Genomic DNA, 21904 nt, shown 5'->3' on the forward strand with positions numbered 1-21904 from the left:
CTTCGCTTTTGGAGACAGCTAACAGATGGAAAAGACGAGCAATGTGGTAGAAAAATGCCAAAATGTATAACTAAAATAATAGAATAAAAATGTAATGTCTGTAGAAAATTCAAGTCAGTCAGTTTTAATTTAGTATCAGAATCCTTAATCTGTGTTCTCGGTTATTTATTAGTGATGTTTGGAGTTGTTTAGTTGTGGTTTAAGTTAGTAAATGCATGTTGGTGATGGTTTTCACAAGTATAGGAGTACAAGCAGACGTGTGTTTTACCTGTGCCTTTGTTGCGATCCACAAAGCAGTACTTCAGCTCGTATTCTTTCAGAATTTCATGCACTTCCTGTAAAAAAACAAAAAAACACAAAAAAAACACACAAGAATTAATCTGTGAAATCATCAGAGTCCAACCGGTTAGAATCTGACCTGTGTATTTCTTTCATAATAATAGTAATAATAAAAATTGGGAGAAGACCTTTAAACTGGTTAGTGGTCAAACCTCTGTTAGAAATAAAGAAAACTAGTGTGACAAAAAAAGAAAAGAAAAGAAAAGAAAGGCTCCATACCTGGTCATTATGACAAAATAATTATAAATTTCATACGGTGGCAAGAAGAGGGAAGGTGAGAGGAAGCGAAGGGGTGGACCAACCAGAAGACATGCAGTCACTAATAAAAGTGACATTATGTCCAAAGAAATGGGATTAGCCTTGGCAAAGAGCATCCCTGAATACATCAGGAAGAAGCCCCCTCCCCCCCGGGACGGATGTGCTACGAGATTGTCTCAGACAGCAATAGAAGGTGATGAGGAAGACCAAGGCCCTCCATGATAGATAGACAGAAGAAGCGTCTGACATCGAGACATGGTACAAAAGGCTGAACTGCACAGCAGCCCTGATGCATCAGAGGAACAAAGACGAGATCCTGAGCGGATTCAGGTTCCACGCTGACAGACAGCTACTAGCGAACTGTCCAGACGTCCCTCATGATAGGAGCATTGGAGGACGTAAATCCTCTCCGTCTTCATTCAAAGTCTGAGAAGATTGCAGTTCAGGGAAGAGTTGATGGAATCTCAGGACTCTGGGAGAGTCGCTCCAGCTAATATGTTAAAACACATTTTCTCTACTTTAAAATTCATCATTTGTTGACGCATACGCGAGTCTCTCCTTCATTAGAAGCTCTTGGATGACAGACTTCGATGGCAGTAATCTGTCTGACGGGTAATCATGTTTTTGAAGTGACTTTTTATAGATGAAAAGTTTCTGGTGTCCTGTCAGAGTTATGTAATCAAAGCAGTCGAAATGCCCACGCAGCGTGGATATTGAGGTAATAAAAGTGGAGTTCATCCACTGAAGGAAGAGCGGTCCACCTACCTTAAGTATAAAGCTACTTTTTGAGGTGGATCCAGTCACATCCCAACATTTTGTACGAACGCAACAGTTCCAGATGGAGCCGGAATGCCACGTACAACAAAACACGGCATTAAAACATCCGGCAAGCCGCGGTCTACACCCAGTATCAGCAGAAAGGTCAGTTCAGCGTAAAGCAATTAATATTAAGTGCCACTAGAGATAACAGTTAATGGAAAATCTGCAGCCGGCAGGACTTGAAAAATGTTTTATCCTCAAGTGGAAACACGCTGATGGACATGTGTGATGATCTCACACTCCTCACGTTGTATGGTCCGTCTCTATCTACCCTTACACTCGTTACTTCTCCGTTCACCTTTACTGAAGCATTGAAAATAGAGGGAATAAATGAGGATTTTTTTTTTTGTTTTCGAGGGCTTTATAATTGGGATTGAGTGTGAACAAAAGAAGAAAAAAAAAGTGCTAACAGACTTTCAAAAGCTGATTGGCATTCAGAAGGACGTGGCTGTTCTGTTCTGGCGACTAATGTTGCCAAAGCCCTGCGCCTGTTGATTGGTGCCAGCTAATGTTGGACATGTTTTATGCATCCATTCAAAGACGGAGACAAAGAAACGCACTTTCTATAATTGTAAAGCAACAACTCATTGGCGATACAATGATCGTATTTTACATTAAAAAAAAAAACAAAAAAACATTTTCCTATTTCCAATCTCTCAAACCTCCATCCATCCAGCCCACTCATGTACATCATGTCTCATATCAGTGAAGGTCAGCCGAGGCAGCCCACACAGCGGGTCAGCTCGCGCCGCTCACCCTTAAAATCACAGCCGAGCTACCAGAGAGAGGGAGAGCGTTTATTTAGCTTTTGGGTTGTTATCCCATTTCGCAATTTTTTTTTTTTTTACAAAAACGGGAAGCAGAAACAAAAGAAAGATGAAAAGAAAACTCGTAAAACAAAAGCAATTAACGCTCATCGTGCGTCTTTTTCCTCTTATGACAAGTGAAAATAGAAGTTTATTACCTCCATGGTGGACGTCGTGTTTTAACCAGCATTGATTTGATTGTTGTATTTGTGTTGCACAAAAAAACTCAGGAGAATTTCACAAAATTTTATGGATTACTATGAAACTGGAAGGAAGTATGGAGCATGTGAGGACGAAGAAACTAAATAACAGCGCGGACCCAAATACAGGCCTCGCATTTCTTTCACTTGCACTGCAGAACCCTGAGGACAGTCATTTCAATGGCACACGGTCTGGTTGGATTTGGATTAGGGTTTGATTTAATTAAGAGGGACTGTTGGGTCTTGTGGTGAATTCATGTGCTCTGCCTGAATCCCCTTTCTGGTTTACATTTAAAATGGGTGGAAACACCCACCATTACATTTTATCACCTGTTAAAGTTTGAATTTAAGGTTCAGAATCACCTAAAAGAAAAAAAACAAAACCTGCACTAGTGCCATTATAAATCACACCTGTGGGCAATTTAACAACAAGACAAAGACAATAAGAATAAAACAGGATTAAATAATTCAGATCAAAGCGTGGCAGCGCCAACGTGAGAGGATTTAAGCAGCGACTCCAAACATTACTGCCAACCAAACGCCTCCTTCTACATTTCCTTATATTGTAGTTCCAGTATAATAAATCTATTTCCTTCATGCTTCTATTGTCTTAAATGCAGCTGAGCTGCTGCGTTAACCTAGAGATACCTGACTAACCCATACCTGCGCTATTCATTATTCAAATTGAGCTGAAACATTGAATTTCACAGCACATAACGGGACATTAAAGACTATTTTAAGAGAACAAACAGTCCTGCCTATTTTCTTCAGCCGTACATTTTACTGGATATGGGCACCGTGCTGCACTTTCTTTATCCAGTGTAATCCTGCTATTTCTTTTTACGTTCCACGTGTTAATGACCATTTACTTTCACCAAGATCCCATCGCATTCCTTCAAGCTGCTCAAATTCACTTCATTGAGATTCCGACTACATTGTTACAACAGCTTTCTAATTAACGCTGCTGTAATGGCGTGGTGACGCTCGTGGGATTTTTAAAACAGTAAAAAAAAGAGTCAATCAGCTTTGCATTCAAAGACACGGCAAACTCCCTTCACATGGAATGTAACCGTTTTGAATGGTAGAGCGACAGTCTCTACCTGTCGCCTACCCTACCGAGGTGGGTAACTCTGGAAACAGACACCCGCACCACTTCATTGTGGATCTTCATGCCCGTCACTGATTGGATGGAGAACCTACTGTAGATGGTAAGTGGGCACAACCAGCAGGAAGGCTGACACGGCGTTCCCACTTCAGGTTGATCTTTGGTCTGTTTTTGAACGCCGACCTGTTCAGTTCTGTTCTCTAACCTCTGCTCCTCTGAACACCTGAGGAGGCTGACATTTCCAACACGTAGTCAGCACCAGCCTCAATACTGACACACACACACACACACACAGTGTCTAAACGAAACAAACTGCTCTGGGAGGAAACGCTGATAAGGAATGTGACAGCGGCCCGGTCTAACATCTGGAACAAACCCGGCTCATTCGGTGTTCACATGATGCAATTAGGACTGACCAGCGCCGCCCGATCATCAGCTGATCATCCCAACACGCACCCCCGTTCCCCCTAAACACTGCTCAACTTTTCCTTCATGCCAACCCTGCCTCTTTGAAGGTGCTGCGATATTGTCAAATAAAGGCTCCTGAAAAAGCAGCAATTTTATCGTTTCTGCATTTTCGGATTCACGGCAGAAGTCTGAGCAAAAGTCTAAAAACTCCTCCAGTTGATAGATTTAATTCGTCTCACGGTGGAACATGAAACCAGGGAGGATACTGGGGCCTTACCAGTGGTAAGTCCTGCTTGGCTGCAACTAGATGGTCCTGACCTGATCTGCAATCTTGCACGGTTTGCCAGTTTTCAATTTTTCATGTCACAACATGTATAACGACAAAGATATTCATACTGTCTACAGTGTTCACTGTGTAAAATCCTTTCCTCTCAGCAAGCAAAGAAGAAAGAGAACGAGGTGTTTACTTCGACATCTGTTCATGTTTATTCTCCGTTGTCCTGCGGTCATAAATTTAAACGGCTTACAAATACAAACGAGGCCTTAGTGGGGAAAAGAGAAAAACTGGGCTATGATTTGATGAAGTGAGAGGAGGAGGATAAAGGGACAGACACACTTGGCTCGGCCTCCTTATCGACGGTACCGGTGTCCTTGACCCACTGATGACGGGATATAACCTACACCTAAAAAGAGAACACAGCAAACCAAAAGCTATTCCCACAGCTAAGTGCTTAACATTAGAATAACTTATTTATTCAATATTCTTTATAATTATCCACCCAAGGAAGTTCTTTTTTCATCTGTTTTGGAATGGTTGAAAGTCAATCTGCTCAGGAATTTTTTTTCCTCACATATTGCAAAATAGGGATTTCATCATGAACCGAATTTTAAAAAATTGCACATTTTAAATTTCATTCCAGATTTTAAACCAAAAAAAAAAAAAAAGAAAGCTTCACGCTTGGTTCTATCTTTTAAAAAAGTATTTCAGGTTTAATGCGTCTAATTCAGGTTTAATTTGTAATATCTTACTTTGTTTCAGTGAGGTGAGGTAAGACGTAATGTTTTTGGAAAAATCTGAACAAGAGGGATGGAATTATAGCAGCTCCTACCGACACGTTTTCCGACTCTGCTGATCAGACTCAGAAAATCTCACCTTTAAATAAATCTCGGCCTCACGTAACCTGTGATGGCAGAAATAAAATAACTTCTATATCAGCTGAATGAATGAATAACGGCAGCCTGTTTTAGGTATATAAATGTTCCTTGTTGTCTGACACAAGATGAGAAACTTGAAAAATGACAAGAATTTACCAAACAGTAGCATTACACACCGCAGGTATTTACTGCCAGATGCTGTCCTGCAAGTTAATATGATGCAGGTATTTCTGACAGGATTGACTTGATTTATGAAAAAGGTAATTTGGATAATAAAAAAAAAAGTTTGTTGTGTTCAATAAAAACTTACAACAGTGACATTTTTGTCACCTTTTCCATTTTTTATCCTGACAGAATGACAGATCCCATTGTTCCACATGGGTAGAAACTCCTAAAAACGTTGTAGAAAAAAATAAAAAAAATAAACCGTTGACTCAAGGGACGATTAATGGTGTCACGCTGTTCACTCTGCCTCTGTCATCAGCGTCTCGCTAAAACAAATTGAAATCCTTCCGACAGAGACACCAACACAAGTGATCTCTTTCCTGCAATCTGCTGTGTCCTTTGGTAACAAAGCGGACCATCATATACGTCTTACTCCTGTCTGACTGGGGGTGGGGGGTGTTTGCCCCCCCTCCCAAGAGGTGCTGCTGACTGGATGTTGTTGCCTCCCTGATGGATGAGGTCAGGTGGAAGTTGCTGCACATCATCCCCCGAGTCCAGGGGTGTCAAACTCTTTTTCACCGAGGGCCACATCAGCATAATGGCTGCAATCAAAGGACCAGATGTAACTAATAAATGTAACTTAAAGCAACTCAATGTAATGTAACTAAATGTAACTACTCCTTAATATTAAATCATTCTGAATTCATCACTAATTCAAGTTAAAAACATTACAGCTTCACAGAGAAAATACATGTGCTTATTGCTCCGTTATAACATAAATCCATTAAATTTGTCAGGTTATGAAACCAACAGAGCTCCATCAATCAAGGATCAAACTATACGAGTGAATAAAGAAAAAAATGTAGCTTTTGTTTAAAACACACTTTTCATCTATTTTTAGACACTCTGTCCTTTTATGCGGTCGCGGGCCACGTAAAATGATGTGGCGGGCCACATTTGGCCCCCGGGCCTTAAGTTTGACACATGTGCCCTAGTCGGTCGCAGAACTAGAGTGTTCTCCACCGGCTCATTATACACCTGCAGAATCTTGAACCCGTCCACATGCTCTTTCCGACGCTGACACTGACACACACACACACACACACACACACACACACACACACACACACACACACACACACACACATGAACGTTAGTAGTTGCAGGCGGAAGATTTGCATAGCTTGCAAAGTGCAAACAGAGATTCTCCATTCCCTGAGGCGAAGTCAAGAGGAGGGGGGGGTAACAAAACAGAGACAAAAGATATTTTTTATATTCCAAGCAAGAATTGCTCTTATGAATAAAGCTATATGATGGCAGTTTAACCAATGAGACGTCTCCTCAGCGCTTCTCATTACTGCTCCCTAGCCTTTTACCCAATTAGCCCAGACACATTCTTCCTGTACTTGTCCAGACGACACCTTTCACACTGTCTTTCCAGGCCTCTCCTGAACCTTTCATCCCTTCAGCTCCAATTTCATTTGAGACCATTTCACCAGTTATGACAGCAGACATTCTGTCAATATTGCTGCCTTTTAGCAGCCTATGAGAATGAGCTCACAAAGGCTGCACGTAAATTCAAATACACATAAATACTTCTGAGCTTGCCAATTACAAACTAACATAAGAAGAGTGAATGATATAGTTTGAGGACAAACCTGGCGTAAGTAATCCACCATTTTCCAGTTAAGGGATGAGTTGCTGCCCCGAGTGGAGAAGTTCAAGTGTCTCGAGGTTCACAAATGAGGCGAGAAGGGGACAGGAGACCGACAGACAGATCGGGGCAGCATCTGCAGTTATGTCAGCTCTGTACGAGTCTACTTGTGAATGCAAAGATGTCAAAGTCTCAGTTTGCCTGACTTTATCCTTAGAGACAGGCTGAAGGGCTCAGTTATTCAGGACGGGCTCAAAAGTACAGCTGCTGCTCCTCCATATTGAGAAGAGTCAGCTGAGGTGGTCCAGGTTTTTTGGTCAGGATGTCCCGCGGACGCCTCTGAGGGGAGGCATTCCGGATATGTTCCGCTGGGAGGAGATCCAGGACATGCAGGAAAGATTATATGTATCAACTAGCTGGGGAATGCCTTGGTGTATCCCCAGATGGATGGATGGATGGATGACTGACAACAGAACAGCTCATTTCACTGAGCCTCTGTCAGGTGAACTGGGTGATGCTGAATTACACTGGCCCTGCTGTGACAGGGCGAATCGTATACAGTTATCCCTCGTGCATTCGCGCATCAACGCTCGCGACTTCACCTTATCATGGATTTTTAGGAGGTAGTCACGTGATACCGTACGCGTAATTCTATCTTATTACCTTAAGTAATAAGATAAATAGTTTACCACCATATCGCGGAATTCGTCATTTGCGTGTGTTTCCTGGAAGGCATCAACCGCGAGTAACGAGGGATCACTGTATTCATCACGTCACCCGTAAAGTCACATGTATGTTTGTGCAAATGCCAAATGGAAATAAACAGACTAGATGACCTTGTTAGTCTACCCTGGCTGCAGCAGCAGCAGCAGTCCGTCACACAGGTCTGTCTCCAATGCCTGCTGACTAACTGTGGTGCAAACATCTGCAAAAAAAATCCGTAGTAAACAACTAAATCACGAGAAGGCCTACGTGCCCGCTGGCTGGTGAGCGATGAAGGTGAGGAAGGCCGTCCAATGTCAGTAGGGCATATTTCATGAACATCTGCTGCCGACATACAAACGTGCACACATCACAGCATGTACAGAGAGGAGAGGAAGTGGGCGGCGGCTCGGACACACGCTGCTTTCTGACATTTATGCGTGCTCGGGTTTACCTTTTGTACCTCCAGTTCTGGTTGGTGTGCGAAGAGAAGTATGAATACGAGCACATCTCGCTTAAGTTTCTTTTTTTTTTTTTTTGAGAAATTCCTAAACACACACACCCATCTATTGTACCCTCCAGAGTATCTGAAAATGTGTTTTTATACTACGTGCCTGGATTTAATCAAACATCACATTTTATTCTTCTTCAAATTCCGAGCGGTCTCCGGGGTGCTCGATTGGGGTCGGTCAGAGTTCTTGCACAACGCTTTGGCTGATCTCGTAACAGACCTTCCTCCAAACTTGTTTTTCTGTATGGAAACATGTTGTGTGTATAAAACATGCCGTAGGCATTGTGTGAAGTTTGTTTAGGATAGAATAGATTAGCACCGCTTTCAAGCTAGGTTCAACTAAACAGTACGTGCGCACGGAAAGGAACGCCGCCCTGCTGGGCATCATTCGAATTTTTAGAGGTCACCAAATCCAACTGAGCCCATCACAGTATAATCTCCTACGTAAGATTTAGAGTAACGTTTTAAACTCATCGGCTCAATATATCTGAATTATGGCCTCCAAAGCATCTAAAATACCGTAATTATAACGTGTCAAATTTCACACTTTCAACTGCTCATCTCATTTATAGGTTATAGCTGAAGGTTCTCAGCATTAATCAGACTGGTAGACAAAAAAAAATTTGTGCCGTCTCAGCCCACAAAAGATTAATATTACATAACCTGTGAATTAGTAGTCATTCAGAATATGTTTTAAAAGAATTTAGACTCAATAAGTCGGGTTTTATTATAAGTTAATTGCTACTGATGACATTCTAGTGAGGCCAATTGACTTGATAAAATGCTAAAGAGTTGTTAATAGCTCCTTTTTGAGGTGGATTCCATGGTAGTATTTTACATCCTTAATCCTCTCATGCCATCTGTCTACCCTCTTCTTTTCTCCTTCCTTCATTACACTCTCTCCAAACTCTTTTACATTTCTCCTCACTCTGACTCCTCCTCTCCATTACTCCCCACCCCCACCCACCCAGCTCCTCTCTGAGATGAGGACTGTCAGCAGGACCATATATCTGACACAATCCACCGTGGACTCCATGCACTCATATATCCAGTGTGCTATGTAGTGCTCACTAATGGTGCAGTGTGGATGAGGGGAATGGAAGATGGAGTCGGAAGAGCATGACTGAGTCCATCAGATGAGTTGAAATAGATGCTTCGCAAGACTTCACAAGTCTGTAAACTGATGGGAGGTGCTGCATAATCCATAAAAAACAAGTAATCAAAGTATTCTGCCGATATCTGGTAATTATTTTTATGGATACATTCCTATATTAGGTGTCAGAAAAACAGTACAAACTGTGTATCCTAACTTCTGTGGGCTTTAAATTTGTTTTTTTTGTTACCAACCAACTGTTGAAATAACAAGAATGCTCAATTTGCATCGCAACCGAGCAAATCTTTAGATCCGAGAAGCCGGAGCTGGAAAACGTTTTGTATTTCTGCGCGTTGAGAGACGTGAACGGATTATTCTGAAAGTTTGTGGATCTTTTTCATTGCATCATCCTGTCAATCAAAAGATCAACAACTAAAGGCAGCAGTCGGACCATAATAAACCTCTCACTATTAAAGAGAGGATGTTTATCCACCAATTCTCTTATCCATGGTTATTTTTGAATGAGTTTTTTTTTTTTTTTTGGTCACAGATCAACAGACAAGAGTTAATACTACCAGATTAATCCTGGGATAATACAGGGGTCAGAACTCCTTTAAATGCATGAATTCACATGACACGTTCAGGAGTTCAGGCTCACTGCACACGTCACACATTCTGCTTCATGAATAATGTGGAAAAATAAGAAAGACAAGAGAAAATCCACCTGTGTTCCTGCATCGAAACCAAGCAAATTTCCCTCTCACTCTCCACACACACACGCACACCATGCACTCGCACTCTTTCACACTCCCACGTCCTTTCTCTCTCTCGCTCTCTCTCATCCACACACACACAAACAAACGAGCACTAAAACATCTCACAAAGCGCTGCTTGTCCTTGGCTGCGTGCCTCTTTCTAAGTATATTTGGTGCTACAACCCTGAAGGGATCCACCATCGGCGTCTTTGACTCGCTGCCTCATAAAGGCTTGCGCGCTGACGCAAGTGATGAATGACACTTAGTGGGAGAAAGCAGTTATAAACAGTGGAACCACTCTGAAGACAACGTTATTGCGTAAAATAAACACCACAGACTCATCATCTTCTGCCGTTAATGTAAGACTGAATATAGGAAACTACATGAGCAGAAATGATGAGTTATTCGAAGTGCTCCTTTCTTTGGTTTTCACTGTTTGAAACTATATTTTTAGAACAAAAGTGATGGCAAATTGTACAATTGCGCATGGTGGAGCTAATGAGAAACAATAATACTAATTGTTTTGGGGGCTTTCTTTAGTTTCTGGTTCCAAAAAAAAAAAACTACAACAAGGATAAAAAGAGAGAATCTGAGTATCACTGAAAATATGAATTCAAAGATTCCAAAGTGGTGTTCAGAAGGAAAAGTAATCCTGTTTCCTGATTCAATCGGTTTTATGCAAGCCACAGGTTTTTGGGGTTTTTTTTTGTTTGGACGCGTTTACCGTAATGACAGGACAGGATTCATCTCCTACGTTTTGCAGGGACTCACACACAGATAACTAACGGGATACGATGGCGTTTTAAAGTAAGTTTTAAGTGCGATGTGAAATATTCCAAATATAGTCAAACAATTCATCCAAGTCCGACCTTTATTCTGATGATTAATCTGAGAACGAGTAGAATCAAATTGATTTATAATGTTCATGCAAAGGTTTAATTAGAGTAAGAATATGAGCCTTTGGGTTACATTCAGGTCGCTGTGGAGCTTCAGACCTCTAACACCACCAGATAATTTATACTGAACGCACGGTGCCAAGTCAGGGCAACTGAACTACCAAGCGTCGCGGACGCGCACCGAGCGCGGCTATGCGTAAACGCGTAGAACTTAAACCGCGCTACTTTGGCTCCAGTTTTCCAGTGTACCTGGTTGGTGGTGTCGGGCGGCAGGTTCTTAATGAGGATTTTCCTCCTGTTGCTCAGCTCCTGGCGAGTTTTGGCCAGCCTCTTCTCGATCTCTTCCGGCTCCAGGTCCGGCAGGTCGCGGAGGCAAATCCCCGAGTCCGAGCTCTGCGCCACGGCCGCCTCCTCATCCTCCTGCTGCCGGCTCTCGGGGCTGTCCATCTCCGGGGAAAGTGCGCTCTCTCTGGCTAGAGAAGAGTGAAGGCTCGGCGGCTGAATGGATGAGGCTGCCGCCATCTTGGGTAGCTGAGTGAAAAGTGTGTGAGAAGAGAGAGAGAGAAAGAGAGAGAGAGAGAGAGGAGAGAAAGAGGGAGGGAGAGAGAAATAGAGGGAGAAAGAGAGAGAGAGAGAGAGAGAGAGAGAGAGAGAGAGAGAGAGAGAGAGAGAGAGAGAGAGAACACGCAGGTAGAGGTTTGTAAATGAAAGAGATAAAGCGAGAAAAAGATAAATATGGAGATTAAAACGCGAAAAGGTCTGTTTCAATTGCGTAAAGTACATTTCCTCCTTGAAGCTTTACTCTTAGATGCTTTTTTATTTATTAGTTTATTCTAATATTTGCTTATTTGCCATCATGACATCATTCCTAGTAAAAAAACATATATATATATATATATATACCATATTTACTTGTTCTAATGTGAATCCAAACAGCGCAGGGCGCAGAACTCTCGGTAATAACACAGCTGACTTGTTTGAAGGGGTATTTTATGCTCCACACGGTTGCTGACATGTCAGGCTTCATCTCGGACTCCTGGCGACCCCAACTGTCTGCTGAATGCATCGGAGCCAATTACGATCCGTCAATCACGGTGGAACAGTCAAGTTTAAGCTCGGTTTATGTGAGAGGCAGGACGCAGTTGACATGATTCTAATTTTTTTTTTCATGCATCAGTCTTGTTAACATCTTAAATCTTGTATTCTCAGGATTTTAAGCCAAGACCAAAAAGCAGTGAATATATCATCATCAGCCACATGTTGAGTCTAGGTGCAGCTTTAAGCACAGTGGGTCAAACTTTTTTTTGTGTCCTATAGTCCAATTAAAAAATGAGAGAGATCCATTCATTGGTGAAAACCTCTAAACCTACGTGCTCATAATGTAACCATGAATGGCGTTGTGCCTTTCCTCGTTTCTATCCAAGTCATCTAGCCAATGCCAAACCGGCGGTTGCAGCCAGCCGAGCCTGCCTGCCTGCCCACTGTGGGTGGAAAGCTGCTCCTGGCAAGCACAAAGGGAACAGAGCTCCCCGTCGAGTCCTCACAATACCTATGTAGCTTCCGCTGGCTGCATGAGTCGCTGACAGAAACACACACACACTTTACTCTCTCGTGAGTTGCATTCACACTCACGTAGGCCCCGCAAACATGTCAGCGAGAACACATCAACCCACCGAGGAAATATTTAGAGCTCGATTATGCCGAGGCCTGCGAGAGACAGTGAAATCAGCCTCCGTGATCCAACCTCCGTGTTCTCTTTCTCGCCATCTGTGTGAAAGCGTTTCTTGGCAGATCGGTGTCCAGACAATCACAGTTGTCAGTGGGTGAAAGAGATCTAACTTTGCCAAGTGGCTGAACCGGTGCAACCGGAACGTGCCGACTGTATATGGAGCGTTTGTATGCCTCAATCAAGCTCGCGCTCGAGTCCTCTCCAAAGTGGAAAGGATAAAGAAAGGGATATTTCATTCCATTTCAAACGAAGAACAGAGGGCAGTGAACATCTAGGGGAGTGTGATTTTTAATCTTTCAGTTTGTTTGATTCTATTTGATATCAGAGCTGAAAGTCCGAGACAGAAAATCTTGCAAATCAAAAGATGACAATTGCTCTCAACCTCATGATGAAGCCTACTAAAGATGTACTGTATTCTACCTCCAAACCACCATGATACCATGGGACAGGAAGTTAGGCATCAGCAGACTCAGATATTTTTATAAGAAGTTTAAGTTGAAACTTATCAAATGTGAGAACTGGTTGCTTGACTGTACGGATCCTGAAATAAATCAGCCAGATCACCGATCAGCCAGAACTTCGTCACCATCGATGGGGAGGTGGATAGCATGGATTTCCTCAAACAGTGTCAAACTGTATGAGGAACCAACATATTGTCATCACGGTGGATGTCCACGTCAAAGTCAGCTTTATTGTCAAATGTACCATATATGCACGACATACAGCACCGATGAAATTGCAGTCCTGTCAGACCCGCGGTCTGTACAACACAGGCAGTACAACAGGCAGTACAACAGGCAGTACAACAGACAGTACAACACAGGCAGTACAACAGGCAGTACAACACAGACAGTACAACAGGCAGTACAACAGGCAGTACAACATAGGCAGTACAACAGGCAGTACAACACAGACAGTACAACAGGCAGTACAACAGGCAGTACAACACAGGCAGTACAACAGGCAGTACAACAGGCAGTACAACATAGGCAGTACAACACAGACAGTACAACAGGCAGTACAACAGGCAGTACAACACAGGCAGTACAACAGGCAGTACAACAGGCAGTACAACATAGGCAGTACAACACAGGCAGTACAACAGGCAGTACAACACAGGCAGTACAACACAGGCAGTACAACAGGCAGTACAACAGGCAGTACAACACAGGCAGTACAACAGACAGTACAGCACATAGTGTAACAAGAAACACAAAGGGACGGTAAACATCTCTATAACATCTCTGTCTGAAACAGGAAAAGGAGCGATTGTTGGGATCTGTGCAGCTTCGACAAGGGTTGGGTCAGAGAACTCCATAACTACAGCTTTTTGGGTTCTACCAGTCTGGGCTGAACCAACCATGTGTTTGGTACCAACCATTCATTCATTCAATGTCATATGACCACCGCTATATCCGCCGCAGCGGGTCACGGGGAGCTGGAGCCTATCCCAGTGGCATAGGGCATGAGGCAGGGGACACTCCGGGCACGACGCCAGTGCACCGCGGTGGTACCAACCAAACACGGTCAAATGAAGTGAAACCGGTGTTAGGTGTTAGGTGTTAGGGGAGCAAAGGGTAACTCGTAGTATCCAATCTCAAGAAGAGCTACTAGATTTCTTGAAATGTTAGTCCTGAATATGTCAGAAATGTTACGGGACACACAGAAAAGGGTATCACAGGTTGATGGGTATGGGTTTATGAGGCCATTGTCCATTGCCAGAGTAATGGTGACAGGAAATCAGTGAGTTCAAGTTGATTTGTCCCCCGGTCCCCTCAGACCCCAATCCAATCAGCATCTGATGGAAGTTCTTGACAAACAAAAGGCAGATTGATGGAGGCCCTACCTCACAATTTACAGGAAAGAAGGGATCTGATGGAAATATCATAGTGCCAGATACCGCAGCACGCCTTCAGGGGACCGGCAGAGTAAATGTCTCGATGTGTAAGACTTGACTTTGGTAGCAAAAAAAAAAAAAAAAAGGACTCTACACATTAGTCACGTGTTCATAATGTTATGACTACAAATCCAATCAGGAAAGTGTTCTGCAAATGAAACGTCGAGAAATGTTCCGGACCAGCATACATCCCCCTTACGCTAACTGTATAATAGAAGACCTTTCACACCTGAAAAAGCTTTCAGATAAGGGAAGCGTTTAATCTCACTGCAGCTGGTAATAGCCGGCGCCTGCTGACAGATTGGGGGACATGAATCATTGAGCAGCGGTTCTCTGTAAAGACAGTGAGGACTTGCCTGTCATCTGCACAGGCTGGTTTTACAGACGCATGAATCACTCCACTAAGTGCTAAACAACATTTCCATGGGAGAACAATTAATGTTTTCCCTTGGTCCCCCCTCCTGACAAAAACGTGCACCATTCTGCACACTAAAAGTAAAACACACACTCACGCATTAACTCCTGTCAGCAGCTACACAAACTCTGCCTCTCGAATTGCTTTACCTATGTGCGAGTCAAAGCCCATCGTGATGAGCTACGCTTCGCCAACCAAGAGACAGACAGAGACGTCGGTCCCTTTCCGTCTGAAACGCCGCGGCCTCGCTGGTGCTTCAGTGTGTCAGCCGTTGATTCACAGCTCATTTTTGAGAGTGGGTGGGAGCGCAGACGAGGAGAAGAAAGCGGGAAAACATTTGCCTCTGCATCGCCGGGATTGAGAGTGTGTGAGGGCGTGGGTGGGGAAGAGTGGATGAACGGGCAAAGCGGGCACCTGGGATGAGCCCAGTAGGCGTTGGGATGAGAGAGGGAGGGGAGTGGAGAAGGAGATGGATGAGGGGGGCCTAAATGGTGAAGTAGTTCATTGTGCGTGGGAGTTGGTGGTGAGCAAACGCACATGTGTGTGTGTGTGTGTGTGATTGTGGATATCTCACTCTCACCGTCCAGCCTGGAGAACTGGAGATACAATTATTAGCCGTTGTCACTCTCATAAATGATTACTAATGCAGTCTGGTGGGCACGTCTTCCTTTCTCATGCATCCATTACACGTGACCTACTAAAAACAGCTGACCCGGACCCACAAGGACAATGTGCACAAGGGTTCCCTGTCCAATTCCTGTCCTAATTACAGTGGTCATAAGCTTTTCATCGGCGCGGCCGGCGTGTGAATCAGTAATGAAAAAAGTTGCATCTATTTTAACTGGAGCACTTCCTCCAACCCCCCCCCGCCGGCAGTTTTTTTTTGCCCTGAGGTTGGAGCTGTGTCATCAGTTGTTGCAAACATTTTCCACTAGTTTTCAATGAAACCCATGTGATAGTACAGAAAGCAAAAGATTTAAAAGCGCTATAAATTGCTTACATGGAATTCTTGATGACTGGATGATTACGCCGCTACTGTAAGATGCCTTTGGGAAACAGGCAGGAGGGTAAATTCTGGACTACACAAAAATATGCTGTTGGTGCATGTCTCCTGTACCAGTTGGCAGAGCGAAGACTGACTGAAATGACCCGAGGGGGGCCTTGGACACTCAGCTCGGTGCTCTAATTCACAGCCATTCCTTGGCAGGAAGCTGCAGACAGCTCGAGAAGAAGAAGAGGAAGAAGAAGAAGGTAGGGCCGGGGGGGTAGAGAGCAGAGGAGGTACAGTGACAGCAAAAAAAAAAAAAAAAAAAAAACGAGACAAGGACAGCGCCGTGTCACCGAGGTATAAATGAACACCGACAAACCGCTAAGGTTTATGGAACATGGTGGAAGGCGGACAGACGGATGGGGGGGAGGAGAGGAAGCTCCGTCAGATCTCAACAGGGCCAGAGATGTTCAGGAAACTGAGCCCCCTTTTTTCTATTTTTCGACGTCCACCTCAAGAAGAGACGTCCACTCCAGCTGAACCGATGACCTCCACTTGAAATAGACCCAAGGAGGCAGCATCTCTTCCGTTAATGTAAAAACAACACGATCTGAAACAAGACCTGACCTTTCAGTCATTAGACTCTCCGGTTGAGTCCTTTCTACACGTCTGTGTGTCTATATTAAAATGGAAAACTTAAAGCCTGTCATATAGGCTACGGCGGTAGAGACGGCAGATGGTCGGCTCTGAGCAACAACCTTCCCCCCTGTCAGCGTGAAAGGTAAAAATAGGATTCATAAAAGTGTAATAGGAAAAGTCAAAGACTGTGTAAAACGAAAAGCGTTAGCAAGAGCCAAAACCTCGGCGTGCAAACCTGCAGCTTTCATTTATAAACAAAAGATTCTGGTTTGGTTAGAATGTGACGTGAAAAGTTAAAATAGATTCGTCCTCCTGTCTGTGGTGCCATTAGTCTGTTCTGATCGGTGTCTGTTGATGTTTGGTGTTCAAACGTCTGCTTTCCCTTGTATTTAACTGAACTAGATAGGAATTTGAGCCTGATGACATTATCACTGGTGATGTCATCAGTTGATAAGATTCTTTTTTTTTTTTTGGAGCCACCCCAAAGCCCACAGAAAACCCACGGGACGTGAAAACCCTCCACAGACTGAGCAGCATCTCTGAGCACAAGAGTGGAACGTTATCCCACATGATGACATCATCTGGGGTTTGAGCCAATCCATGAGGAGGATGATTCTGGTTGTATTCCAATCAGACAGGTGACTGTTTTTGGAAAATGTTGTAAATTCCATTTGTGTCACTCAAGAAATGTGATTATTTTAAGTTTTGTCTGTTACTGATGGTTAAAATGATAAAACAAACGTCAAGAAAAGATCCTTCTACAACACAAGTCGTAGATTTTCTTCATGACATCAAAACTTTCTTTTTAACCATTAAGACAAAAGCCGGTCAACTATGTCAAAGCGTTATTAAAATTCTACCTCAAATTAAACTTTAATATTTATCTTTTTTATTTTGTTTCTGTAAGAAAACCGCAGCAAAGGAAACCGGCTGCTGATCGTCGTCTCTGAACCGTGTCGTCTCTCCATCCGTGGTGGGTTGTTTCCCAGCTCTGCTGGCAGGACGCATCGCATCAGAAAAGGCCTCATGAATAACTGATGGGAAGTCTGGACCACGATTCTTCCCTCAGCCTGAAAACAGCTAGAAACACACGGAAAAAAAACAATCCTTTTGTGGAGCTAAGTGCAGATTAATATTCTATTAAAAAACTGTAGGAGGATTTTACCACAGAAAACATGTTACATCACTGCAAGAAATTCTGACCATCAGTGGAATGTATTGTTTCATCTTTTCTTAATTTATCAGGGCTCATGGATCTCATGTGTCTGATTATTGGGTCACAGAAATCAGTTTAATAATGTAGCTGATGATTCCTCATGTCATTAGAGCTCCTCCGAATGAGGTCATGATGATTCTGAGGCTTTTTTTTTTTCTCCCTACTATAAAATGTTCTTGTGTGAACCCGACAGAACAACTGGCATCACACCCAGAACCTCCTGCAGATCCTCCCCCAGGCGTACCGTCGGTTAAAAAAAAAAAAGGAACAAATGAAAAGACGTTTTTAGTGTAAAATGGATTTTTATCACATTCACATTGCAATAAATCTCAATTTGATAAGATTATATGATACATGAGGGGGTGATGTACACATGTTCCTTCAGTACATTAATTAATGCGCTTTGTTTACAACTGTTGGTAAATACTGTTAAAAAGTCCACCCCCCCCACCAAAAAAAAAAGGATTTAAACTCGAAAAAAAATTGCCCCAGATGCACAAAGGCATCTCAAAATCTTCTTTCGATCTCAAAAACTTGGATTCCGAATGCTGTACCGTGAGAAGAATTTAAAAAAAATTATAGAACAATGATTCATTTACTGAATGATGACCTCAGAAGAAGGGGGGGGGTTCTTTAGGTCAGATGTAGTACCATTATTTATTTATTTTAATTTAAAAGGGTTCATGGACAAATAAACTTGAGTATTTTGAGGACATGTATACTTTAAAAAAAAAAAAAAAAAAAAAGCAAAAATAACCCAGAGACCTTTAAAAACTAAAATTCTCTCAAACAAACAAAAAAAAAAGTGTTATTTTATTTTCCAAGCACTGACTTCCATCCAATATGGACCTAAAAAGAAAAATACATCTAAAAAAATAATAATAATAAAAAGAACATCCAAGGCATCGGAAAATATAGCCAGATGCCGTTAACAGACATTTCAAAAAAAAAAAATCAACCCAGATATCTGAGCATCATTTGAAGTTTATGACACGTCTAACATAAAAAAATATGGAGTGTGCAGGACGTTAATAGGTATCTGTGACTCTATATGTACATTTACGTAATGAATCTCTGAGAAACAAATAGACATTTGTGCACGGAGAAATAAACGAATGCCACGCTGGTGAACAATCGAGCCCATGACGCCCAAAGAGGGGGTGGGGGTGGGGGCCGGGCGACTCTTCATCACAATAAAATAAGTGGATTTCTCACCTGCAATTCTCTAATACTATCTTGAAAAAATACATTAATGCATTCAGTGAAAATGTTCCAGGCGGATTATCGCTCTCTCTCACACACACATTCACACACACACACACACACACACACATTGTAGAAAAGACATTTTCAGTGGTTAACCACAGAGGAGCCGACAGAATGGGTGTGGCCTCTGTACGACAGCAGCGCGTCTCCCACGTCCCAAAAAACCTCCACCTCCCTCGTCGCAGGAAACGAAGCTCCGCCATCCAGCGTGCGACCTTTAGAGTATGCAGTCTCAGCTTGGCCTCAAGAGGTTACGAAGTTGTGGTAAGAGTTTTCCGTAGAGGGAGCGGGCAGCATCGGTGCAGGTTTTTGGAAGGGAGAGCACTTAAAAAGTCTTCTGTGAATCTCTCTGGATTATCTCAGATTATCGTTTATCGACCCCAAAAAAAGCCGTTTTCCCTCCTCAATCCCCAGGAGGATGCGTCCGTGTCCGGACTGAGGATGCTCTGCACGACTGGTCTTACGTTCAGAAAAAGAAATATGTGCTACAGGTCAAAGATCACTTCTCCTTGCCTCTCCGACGCAGGAAAAACCTAGATTCACCGAACAAATACCTGAATGTCTTTTGAAGGAGCAGATCTGAGATGTCTGCTTGGCAAAAAGTAGGATCGCTTGAAGAAGATTCTGTTTGCCAAACTCTTTAATAAAACTAAAAAAAAAAAAAAAATCTCATCTCACGAGAATGGCTCAGGATAATTTCTGGTAACAGAAAATGAAGAGAAAGCAGAAGCCGATCAAACTGCTGGTTGTGCACCAGTGATTTCCTGTGATGAAAATAAGTCCATTATTTACATGATCTGTTGTCTTAAAAAATTCTGAATAAACACAAGCAAATGTAGATTTTAAGAGAAACCGTATCTGGAAAAAAATAATGAGCCCTAAATATGATGCATCGGCCACAGGAACGGCTTTGTTGTTCCCGTTGGCGGCAGACGCTTCCCCCCAAAAATCTACCTTTATCAATAAATAGTAGAAAAATAGTGTGTCCTTCTTTTTAAAGTGTTTCCTCCTATATTTGCATGATTGTTTTTTTTTTTGTTTTTTTTTCCTACATTGAAAATTCACTAACACGTGTGAAAATGTCCCAAATGTCTTCACCAAAGTGTCGTGTCGCGTAAAGGCCAGCAGCAGCTTATGCAGAAAACCAACGTAGGATCATCAACCTGCAGAACCTAAGGCGAGGAACGAGATGGTGGTGGTGGTGGTGGTGGGGTGGTAGGGGGGTCCGGCCTGTGAGAAAATACAGTATATTGATTCTTCATTTGACAGTTCATCACGGATGTAAGGGGCGCTCCCTTCCCCTCCTGTATGTAGAAATAAACCCCTGCAGACGCTGCGACGGAGCCTCGGGTTTACGGTTTATCCTGCGGTCGAATATTCTGTGTACAAAAATGTTTGTTCGTCCTCCTTCAAGGCTTAACGTCCGTTTTGTGTGTTTTTGCTTGTTGTTTGCTCTCACAGAGTCCCGAATGCCAAAAAATTTCCTTCAGAAAAAAAACTTTTAAAAAAAATCCCTTTTTTTAAAAAAATTCTACCAGTCCAGGTGATTATAGCATGTAAACCTTAAATACACCAGACTGGGTCTGACAATTAACAAGTGAGATGGAGATGTCGGTGAATACCCATGTAAGCTAAGCATCCATTCTTTCATGGCGGAGGTTCCAGTGGCGCCGTGGGTTCCATCCCATCCTACCTGTACCTACGGCGTGCCGTCAAAATCACACGCCTCTTTAAAAAAAAAAAAAGTCCCGAGGATCAGCACTCTGCGTCCACGCTGTGCACCGTGACGGCGGCCTGCAGGTGGTGCATGTGCAGCGGGTGGTGGTGCATGTGCGTGTGTCGGTAGGGGTGAAACTTGTGGCTGAGCAGGGCGGCCGTCTGAGGGGGCGTGTCCAGGTCCAGGTCGTCGTCGTGGTTGCCGACGTCGACGCCCGCCGACAGCGGGTCGTTGTTTCCCGGCGGGTTCTCGCTGTCCTCCTGCGGACTCATGGTGCTGTAGCCTGGAGAGGAAAAGGAAAGAGCGTTCAAAAGGTTTAATATCGGAAGATGAGGATGATTTTTTTTAGGAGTGTCTGAGTATCGATTGCAAAAACTCAAGCGTGAAATTAGTGAAAAAAAATCCTTCCTTAGACCCTTATAGAACTGTTGCCCTAAAAACTACACCAGAAACAAATAAAACAGCGTTGACTTCAAAGATTTTTTCCTTCTTAATACGTACTTGAATCAAAATGCAACATAATAAGAGAGGAAACTGTCCTTCAGGCGCTACTTTTTGGTGATAAAGCAAAAGCAAACAAATTGGCAGCTACTGCACCAGATTAACAGCGCTGCAAAAAAAAAAAATTAAAAAAAATGTACAGACATTCAAAGACACCATAAAAGAAGCCATTCAGCAACGACACCCTCCGGTCGGAGACATTTCCCATCCGTGGGAATACAAGGAGCAGCATAAGCACCTCGATGGCATGTCGACAACTAAATACCCCTGCTAGGTGTTTTTTTTTAATTTTTTTTAAATGTATTATTTGGTTCAGATTTCTCTTCCAGCATACATATTTATGACCACTTCCTTTCAAATCTTGCCCATATGTTTAGCCTAAGGAGATGGAAATAGAAGCCAGGGGGTGGTTGGGATACACTGGGAAGTGGAGCAGTAGGAGGGCAGCACTGCTGTCATGGAGAGGAGAGATTACTGGGTCAGGGAATAAAGTGGGAGACGGATATAAGAACATCAATCTTTTGTTGCGGTCGAGCGAATAACCCTCGTAAGAGTGCCTTTACGATTACACTGATGCATTATACCGATCCACTCTGTAAAAGGAAAGACTAAAACCCCACATGTATGCAGATGCAGGAATGGGGGGGGGCCTTTAAGTTGATTTTACCTC

The 21904-nt window shown here is 43.1% G+C and overlaps 2 protein-coding genes across 2 annotated transcripts in view; both read right to left on the minus strand.

The window, feature by feature from the left end:
- Positions 1-11391, minus strand: part of raver2 (ribonucleoprotein, PTB-binding 2) — a 53713-nt gene extending 42322 nt beyond the window's left edge. The window contains exons 1-2 of the mRNA XM_068319936.1: positions 11116-11391; positions 269-335 (exon numbers count right to left, since the gene is read on the minus strand). Coding sequence (XP_068176037.1) covers positions 269-335; positions 11116-11388 — 340 coding nt within the window. The 5' untranslated portion in view covers positions 11389-11391. The remainder of the gene's footprint in view (positions 1-268; positions 336-11115) is intronic.
- A 6456-nt stretch (positions 11392-17847) lies between these two features.
- Positions 17848-21904, minus strand: part of cachd1 (cache domain containing 1) — a 59367-nt gene continuing 55310 nt past the window's right edge. The window contains exon 27 of the mRNA XM_068320069.1: positions 17848-21016. Within this exon, the coding sequence (XP_068176170.1) occupies positions 20772-21016 (245 nt within the window). The 3' untranslated portion in view covers positions 17848-20771. The remainder of the gene's footprint in view (positions 21017-21904) is intronic.

This window comes from Antennarius striatus, chromosome 7 (genome assembly GCF_040054535.1).
Source record: "Antennarius striatus isolate MH-2024 chromosome 7, ASM4005453v1, whole genome shotgun sequence".
Classification (NCBI taxonomy): domain Eukaryota; kingdom Metazoa; phylum Chordata; class Actinopteri; order Lophiiformes; family Antennariidae; genus Antennarius; species Antennarius striatus.